The following is a 9,636-nucleotide window of genomic DNA, read 5'->3' as shown; positions in this document are numbered from 1 at the left end:
AATTTGTTTCTTCCTTTCCAACTTAGCCATTTGATATCTTTTCATGTCTTGCTTCATTAGTTAAGATTTCCAGTATATTGTTGAATAGAAGTTGTGACAGTTAGCAACCTTTTTTTGTTCTGATTTAATGCCTGAAACATAAACTTACAGGCCATTGCCACCTTGGATGGTGTCCTATATGATGAAAAATAGAAGATGGATTATTACTGCTCCCACTTAAAACATTTCAATTATTTCCAACTACTCATTGATAAATTCCCAAATTCCTTAAAGTGGCCCTAAAGGTCCTGCCTAAACTGATTCCTCCCTACCTCTCCATCTTCATCGTGTATCACTCTACCACTCTACCCTGGTATTCTTTCAGTTGCTTGGACTTCATCTCACTTCAGAGCTTTTGCGTATGTATTTAATCAGCTTGGAATATTTTATTTCTCCCTTTCCACTCCTGCTCCATTTAGTTAATGTCTACTTATTCGTCAGTTTCTTAACTCAGTGTTTACTTTCTTTCTTTTTTTTTTTTTTTTTTTTGCGGTATGCAGGCCTCTCACTGTTGTGGCCTCTCCCGTTGCGGAGCACAGGCTCCGGACGCACAGGCTCAGTGGCCATGGCTCACTGGCCTAGCCGCTCTGTGGCATGTGGGTTCTTCCCAGACCAGGGCACGAACCCGTGTCCCCTGCATCGGCAGGCGGACTCTCAACCACTGCACCACCAGGGAAGCCCAGTGTTTCCTTTTTTTAGAAGATTTTCAAGATCCTGTCAGACTAGATCAAATCCCAAGGATTCCAATTTTAGAGCATCATGTATTTCACTTATTAAATTGTAATTATATATTAATATGTTTGCTGGGTACCAGTCCTCCCCATTAGAATGTAATCTTCATTAGTGAAATCACTATATCATTGACTGTACCTTTAGCACTTTGGAATGGCCTGGTGTATCAGAAGGGCTCAAATACATTTCTTGAATGAATAAATTATTGTAGGTGAAAATCTCTTTTAAAATGGAAATACACTTCTCCCACCTTAACGTCAGTTATTTAAGTTGAGTCTAGTTTGATTCAACTATTTGCCGAATCAAATAGATATTTGGCTGAGAATAGAAAGAGGGGTTATTTGTAAAACAGGTAGGGATAGGGGAGAGGAAGCAGGGAATATGTGACTTTGGGTATCTTGAAGGCAACACAAGATCTCTGAATATTTGAAAAATTAATGATACTTATTGATTTGTGAGCCCTCAAAACATTTTTGCCTTTCCTTTCCACTTTCTAAATCCAGGGATTTGTGGAACAGGACAGGATGTTGGGCTCCTTGGAAGTTTATTGGCTGCCTGAGGAGAGAGTCCGAGAAAACATACAAGTACATGCTGACTTAAGTTCATTAGGAGGGATGCTATGTGGGATGAGTTGAGAAGAGCATGGATTTGGAGTCCATCTGACCTAGATTCATATTCAAGCGCTGCCACTCTCTAGTTTGATAAGATATTTGAACTTTCCTGTACCTTCCTGAAACCTCATATTTTCTCACCTGTTAAGTGTGGTTACTGCCCTTGTGCCTAAATCTCTCCTGCTTAAACTGTATGGTGATGGATTTGAATTGTAATTGTAATGGGGTTGACATTGATAGTTGAGTTTATGTCCTTCCAGCCAATGAACTTTAATAAATGGCATCCAGGAAGATTTCCTGTGTAATTCATATGGTTCTGATGTTTCCATCGTGTCTCTAGAAACTTCTTTTGGAGGCAAATTGCTGTGTCAAACTGAATCATGAAACTGAGCCAGGTTTCTTATTATTGAGGGCAGAAATTCTGTTTGGTTACAGTATTTTTCCCCCCAAGTTTTACTTCTCTAAGAAGAGCATAGGACAGTTAACACTTCAAAACATAGCTTAAACAAAGCCCATTTTGGAATGCCAAGCTGTCACAGAGTTATTTTATCTCTCTGATATAACACTACAATAACATTATTTTGTACTTGATACAAACACAAGAACACCAGTTTCTATCATTTTTGCCCTTGGTTTTTGAAGGTGGAATTTAGAGGGAAAATGCATTTAGATATGAAATATTGAAATCTATCAAAAGTATATAGAATTATTTAACATACAACAGGGCTGCTTGTTTCCTTAGAAGTGACATCAGGTAGGTTAGCGAACTGAGCTGCCAAGACTGTATTTTAATGATCTCTAGGGTTTATCTCCTATTTAAAATGCTTTGTCATTTAGTCTGCGTGTGTTAAATCCCTGACTCTTGCTAAATTCTTCTTCAGATTTGTTTGTTTCCTACTGTTTGGTGTTAATCATTTGATCACTTTGGTGTGTGATAGGAGGAAGACAGTAGTTATGTAATTTTCACTGAACAGTCTTCCCTAAGTTATTAAATATATTTATTCTAGATCTTATCTGTCATCAGTTGCAGATTGTGAATGCCCTGATAGAAACTTTGAATTCAGGGCTCCTGCGTTACTCAGCTCTTCCTCAGTAATGCAGGGATAACAGACAACCCCCAATCTCTATGGCTTGCAACCACTAAGATTTATGTCATGTGTGTGTGTGTGTGTGTATATATATATATATATATATATATATATATATATATATACACACACACATATATACATATATGACATATATGTGTGTGTGTATATATATATATAAAGTCAGTAGTGCCTTTGTTTCTGCCTCAGTTATCTCTTTCACTCCAGGATCCAGGCTGAGGAGAAACCCCCACCTGGAACATGCCATCCTTGTGGCTGAAACATAAAGGGCTCTTAGCGACAGTCAAAACTTGCAATGGCTCTTAAAGTTCCTGCTCAGCTGTGACCACACACACTGGTCATTCACATTCCATTGGCCAGAGTGAGTCTCATGGGCAAGCCCAGTGTCACTGTGTTCCAAGAGAGACCCTGCAGTTCACAAGGCAGTTGATGGGCATGTGTCCTTCTTTTATAGAGAAGGGTAGAGAAAATAGTAGAATATAACATAGATGTAAGTTTAGGTAGGGCCAATGGCATCTTTTTCTATAGTGGCCTGTTCTGATGCTACTCAGAAAAGTCCCTTCCCTGCTCCTCTCACCTTCTGCAAATCCCTCAGGGCCAGCAGAGATGCTTTTGCCTACTTGCCTACATAATGGCTGAACCTGCAGTGATTGTGAGTTCTACATAACAGCCACTATATGCATATGGCTATTTAAATTTAAATATAAATTAATTAAAATAAGTGACATTAAAAGTTCAGTCTCTGAGTCCCATTAGTCACATTTCAGGTGTTCAGTAGCCACATGTGTCTAATGGCTACTGTGTTAGCCCAGATGCAGAACATTTCCGACATTGCAAAGAAGTCTGTAAGTATGTGTTATGTTTCGTGTTCCTGTCTCTGACATTGTTTTTTTGTGGTACTGCTGTCAGCTTCCAAACCTATCTCTTCTTTTTGATTTGTTGTCTCTTATAGTTTATAGGTTTAAGCACTAGATTTAGAATTTTCTATAAAGTAAGAGTAACTAGGCTCTAAGAGCAGAAGAGCTTTCTTATGTGCAAGTATCTGAGTTTTCGTACTTGGAATTTATATTTCTATTCTGACTGCCCCAGGACCTTTTTGGCTTGGTTATTCTGGTGCACCTGTGCTCTGGGTGGTCAGAGAGTCAGACTCTTGAGTTATTGCAGGAGAAGCGCTATCAAGCTTTAAAGGTAAATTGCACTTTTATGGAAGCGCTGTAGGCCCAGTCAGTGGTACCTTGTTTGGAGCAGTGCTATCTAAGGGAAGTTTATTGAGTGACTTCCTACACACATACCAAGCACTATGCTAGGCCCAGGAGATACAAACAAAAGTGAACATGGCCCCAAACCCTGAGGAGTTCACAGTTTAGGTGGTAGAGAGAGTCATAAATAAACCGTCTCATCGTCTAGTGCCCAGGTATGAACTTTACTCTGAAAGTCCAGAGGAGAGTGGTGCATGAACCAGCCTTCCTGGAGGTGGAGGGAGGGGGATGAGACAAGAGGCCAGAGGCCTTGGGAATGCTCCCTAAAGTAGTGATTCTTTTTTTTTTTTCTATTTCTTTTATTTTTACTTTTTAATTGGAGTATAGTTGATTTACAATGTTATGTTAGTTTCAGGCGTACAGCAAAGTGAATCAGTTATACATCGGCATATATTCATTCTTTTTTAGATTCTTTTCCCATATAGGTTATTACAGAATATGGAGTAGAGTTGGAGGGAGTGATTCTTAAATGGCATCCTGAGGGATAAATAGGTGTTAGTCACATCACAAAGTTAGGAGAATGGGGTCAACAAGACATGATGTACCATAGCATGAAAAGATGCTGAGAAGTGGACTGGCATGGTGCAAGTGGGAACTTTTTTTTTTTTTTGCGGTACGCGGGCCTCTCACTGTTATGACATCTCCCGTTGCAGAGCACAGGCTCCGGACGCGCAGGCTCAGCGGCCATGGCTCACGGGCCCAGCCGCTCCGCGGCATGTGGGATCCTCCCGGACTGGGGCACGAACCCACGTCCCCTGCATCGGCAGGCGGACTCTCAACCACTGCGCCACCAGGGAAGCCCAAGTGGGAACTTTTAAGTTTAGTATTGATAGGATTTAAAATAAAAGGGAACCTGTGTCTATAGAGATAGATAGGCTTTGACTGGTATGTTGAAGTGATGGGTAATCAGCAGAGGGGGCAGGGGGCAGGGGGATGGTGCCATCGGCTCATCTGACTTCTCAGCAGTTCAAGTTGTTCACCCTGGCAGCGTTGTGGCAGTTAAATTTGAGGGAGTTGGGCTGGAGGCTGGGACACTGGTGGTGGTGGGTAGAGGAGGAGGAATTCATAGCAGTCCAACAGAGAGATAACCAGGGCCTGATGTGAGCAGGTGTAACTGTGGTAGAGTAGAGGACCTGCTTTCAATCAACACTTAAGGGGTAAGATTATCAGTATTTGAGGACTGATGAGATCTGGAGGATGAAGGAGACAGAGGCATCAGAGATGACGCTAAGCTTTCAAGAAAACATTAATTTGAACACTTCTTCCAAGTTCACGGTGATAGGTTTTGACCTATAGCTGCTACTAGTGTTTTGCATTGGCACCTGGTGTCTAGGTTAGGTTTTGGCTCCTTAGGACTCCATCATTCACATTTGTTAAAAAAACTTGAACCACACACTATAGTGAAGCTCTACCCTTGTATGACTTTAATTGTGCAGTGGCCTATGAAAATTTATAGAAATTTGGCTTCACTTCTAGTGGCTCCAATCCAGATGCCAAAATTACCCTGTTGCTGGGACACCCCTTGGGTGGACCATTGAATCTGTTATTCATTAGGAACAGCTGAAAACCATCAACAAAATTCCTGTGCTATGCCAACAATAACACCAGTCAAATTTCAAGGTAACTCCAGGTTTCAGAAAGTTATGAATCTCAAAGTCTGTCTCGCTGAACCCTTATTTGTGTTTTTACACATATTTATCATGTGAAAAAGCTAGTGGCGTCCTTACTTTTCATAATTGTACATCGCTTTCTTTAGATTATAAATTAAATTCTGAGTTCCGAATGTTGGTGGAGACATGCTTATGGATCTGTAGTCAATCACATTAAAGTGAAAGTACAAATTCAGCCCGGATGGTGGAAGTTGGAGCGGAGCCAGCCCAAAGAATCCATTGTGATGGGGTCCATATTGAAAGCAAGAATTCTCTCATATCTGCAGTGCATTTTAAAAGGATTCTCCAAGTAACAGTTACTATTTTAATGACATGTGTTAAGCTTCCAGAAGAACCCAGTTCTCTAGTTTGCAAAATTAAAGAAGTATGCCAAATCTATGTTGATACTTGGGTTTTACTGACATATTTCACGACTGCCTGGCTAAAGCCATACAACAGTAGGTGCCTGACACTTGATTTTAGATCGTTATGTTTAGCTACTGCGTCTGGCCTTTGCTGCTAAATATTTTTTTTCTTGTCACACTAACTACTCCATCAAATTGAATCTTCAGTGGTCTAGCAGGTTTTGAATGACTTCGTGCAAGCTGTGAAATCCTGTTCCCTCATCAGGAAGAGCTGGGCAAGTCTTGTGGTATGAGGAAATATGCCACATCTTTCTAAGTGAGACAGCAGGATTATAGGACAATTAGACAACATCTTCAGAATTTTTATCTGAAGAAGAGTGATAGGTTTGGCGATGAACATGTACTATAAAGCGAGAGGCATGGGAAGTTTCCACATTCTTTAAAAGGGTTTGGTACAAGGAAGAAAAGAAAACAAGCTGACTTTTTGTGGCTCTTGAGACGGGTTACATTAACCATTTGTTAAAAGTTGGATTTATGAAGATCGTTGGCTTCGAAGAACATTCTTTATAAACTGCCACCCTTTGTATGATGTCAGTGAAGGTTGTTTAGCAACATATCAAAATAGTTTTATGAAAAGATAAATATGTTTCTTTAAACCCAAGGGGAGCTTTCTAAAATGCATTTTTAAAAATAAATAATTGCTGTCATTCTGTGGGAAAGAGGCAAAAAAAGACATCTTTTCAAGCAATTTGTGATTTAATAGCAGCTGGTCAAGTGAGTTGAAAAACCTTAAGAGTCGTATATTTTTTGAATGCCTTTTCTCTTTCTTGGGAAACTGGCTAACCCCCAGAATCTTTCTCCCATAGCAAATGGCTCTGAAACTTTGATCTTTGCAAACCAGTTTGCCAGATGTAGTGGATAGAACATGTGTGACCTTTTGTGTGCCAATTCACCCTGGCTGATCGGAAACCATATGTTAACCTTGTATGACTTTTATTTGTAGGCATTACAGCAGAAGTTCTGGTGGTGACCTCTTTCGACGAACTGCAGAGAAGGGCCCCAGAAGCAAGAGGGAAGATTGTCGTTTACAATCAACCTTACACCAGCTACTCGAGGGCAGTGCAGTACCGCGTCCAGGGGGCGGTGGAAGCTGCCAGAGTGGGGGCTTTGGCATCCCTCATTCGGTCGGTGGCTTCCTTCTCCATCTACAGGTTGGTCATTATGTTCATTTGAAATGCTTTCAAAAACCAGGGATTTCCATCAAAGAGAAGCCCTTTTGAAATAAAAACAAACGCAGTCAAAAGAAAATACTGATTGTTCATGGAACTTTTCCCCCATTGTACATTTGTTCATTTGTTTGTAATATCTTTTTTTGGCCTTTTCAGGATTCCAAGCATCATTTGTGCATTCCTTTACAAAGCTTTCCACATCCATGATGATCCCATAACATTCTATATATAACCAGTGTATTTTATATATTTTCATTGGAGGGAGAACTGAATTCATGTCTGCATTTCATCAAAGATTCCTAAAGACTTCAGAGGCAGCCAGGCTTTTTTCCATTGTTGCTAGAGAAGTGAAATACAAATAAAGCAGGTTACATAATAGGGGCCATCTATGGTGTAGTGGAAAGAGTTGAGGCAGCAGAGGACCTTGGATGTACACCTGCTTCTGCTTCTGAAGAACCGTGAGGCCTTGGGAATGTTCTTTTTTTTTTAATTGAAGTATAGTTGATTTACAATATTATATTAGTTTCAGGTGTACAGCAAAATGATTCAGTATTTTTGCAGATTACACTCCATTATAAATTATTTCAAGATAATGGCTGTAATGCCCTGTGCTATACAATATATTCTTGTTCCATATTTATTTTATACATAGTAGTTTGTATCTGTTAATCTCATACCATCTTGGGAATGTTCTTAAAACTCTGCACCTCAGCATTCTTCTCTATTAATTGGTGATAATTAACAATAATACATTTACAAAATTATTTTAAGATTGAATGAGGTAAACTTATGAAAGATACTTGATATTTATGAAGGTCTATTTTGAGGGCAGCGTAAGTTTTGTCTTTTTCTTTGTATTTCTGATTGAGGTGATTGCAACATGCTTTATTGATCCTCAGTTGTAGGAGGAAATTCGGCATTGCAGTGGATAAAAAGTCCAAAAATTGACCTGCAGACATTGGGCCTAGTTTAATAGCTACATATCGTAGTGTCACATATCAAGGATAAAATATTTGAGAAACATGGATAAAAGAAGCACCGTTTTAGTGTTGTGGCCTGGTCTCTCTAAGATAAAAAAAAATGTAAAAATAATTGCAAATAGGGTTTATTTGAGTCTCAAGACTAGATCTTTAATATCTTTGTAAAGGAAGCCTTCTTTATTCTGCACAATTGCTCTTTGGCGCTGGAGTCACAGCTGCTTGACCTTAAATAATTAGCACCCTACGCCCTTAAAAATAACTGAGGACACATCAGCAACTAGGAAACCCAGTCAGAGGAGTTGTCCAAAAGGGCAGAGAAAAGGAAAGGGACATTTTTCTTTTATGGGGATAAGGTATCATCCCAGGGGAGGAAGATGGGGCATGCTAAAACCACTTGTTAGAAGTTTTATGAGAGAAAACCTAGTTACACTGATGTCACAGTGCTAAAAGTAATGCTCTTTGTAGAGTCTTTAAAGTTTTGGTGACTAGTGAAATAATGATTGGACCATATTCTTTCGGATGGTTACTTTTCCCAGGAGGGAAGTCCTGAAATGGCTAGCTTACTTCCCAGAATACCTCAGTCACCCCTTAGAATAACACAGCAACCTGTGGCCATTCACCATGATTTCACTGGTCCTGAGATCGAAATTATGGAGCTTCTCTGTTGCTTTGTGAAACTGGGTGAATGCCAGAAATATTCATTTAACAACTACTACTCATAAGACTAATAAACTCCCAGATGACTTAATGCACAGCAGTCTGCCAGGGTTCATTGACATTTTTTTCCTGGTATAATGAAGACATCTGGAAGCCCAGGCTGTAACCTAGGAGCACCAGAAGAATTTCGTCCAGCAAAGGACTTAGAAATCTGTCGTTAGCCTTTAAGGTTTAGGGTTGCCAACATGTAGTGTGCATTCAAGACATTTTTCTTAATATTTACAGATCCAGACTGATGATAAGTTTTTCATTGATTTGATAGCCAGACATATTTCAGTGGACTCTTAACTTTTATAACTCCATATTTTCAACATTTACGAATACAAAATAACATTGCTCTTTACATAGTACTTTAGAATCTTTCACATACGTCATCTTATTTGTTCTGACAACAATCCAGTGGACCAAGGAGAAGGGGCATTATTATCCCCATTTTAAGATAAAGAAAGAGTTCAGAGAATTCAGCATGTTAACGTGTTTAAGTCTCGCATCTTGAAAAATGAAAACCAAAACGAAACAAACCGTCTCTTCGTCCACTTCAGGCTAATTTGTTTTTTAGAGCCAGTTTTCCTTGAAGAGTGTTCTATATTCCTATCTGTAATTTTTCATCCCTCATTCACTCTCCAGATCCCTTTAACCTGGCTCTTCCAAATACTGAGATGGAAGTTGTTAAGGTCACAAGTAGCTGCCTAGTTGAACATAATGGACATTTTTCAGGCCATCATCTTATTTCACCACTCGGAAGTATTCCTTATTATTGATTGCTTTTTCAATCTCTTCTCCTTGGCTTCTATGACTTCTTTCTCATAATGTCTCTTTCTCTAGGTCCTGCTCTTTCCCTCTTTCCTCCTTTCCCTTTTCTTCCCTGTTTCTCTGGCTTCTCACTGTTAATATTCTACCTGAGCAATCCCATCATGCTTATGACTTCAGCCCTAAGCATGGTGAC

The 9,636-nt window shown here is 39.6% G+C and overlaps 1 protein-coding gene across 3 annotated transcripts in view; it reads left to right on the top strand.

The window, feature by feature from the left end:
• Positions 1-9,636, top strand: part of CPQ (carboxypeptidase Q) — a 466,878-nt gene that overhangs the window by 133,067 nt on the left and 324,175 nt on the right. For all 3 annotated transcript variants that reach the window (XM_082674777.1, XM_082674776.1, XM_082674778.1), the window contains exon 3: positions 6,768-6,975. In XM_082674777.1, coding sequence (XP_082530903.1) covers positions 6,768-6,975 — 208 coding nt within the window. The remainder of the gene's footprint in view (positions 1-6,767; positions 6,976-9,636) is intronic.

Source organism: Grampus griseus (genome assembly GCF_964374135.1).
Source record: "Grampus griseus genome assembly, chromosome: 17".
In the NCBI taxonomy this organism is placed as follows: Eukaryota; Metazoa; Chordata; class Mammalia; order Artiodactyla; family Delphinidae; genus Grampus; species Grampus griseus.
The sequence above is the reverse complement of the archived record's forward strand: the minus strand, read 5'-3'. Positions and strand labels throughout refer to the sequence as shown.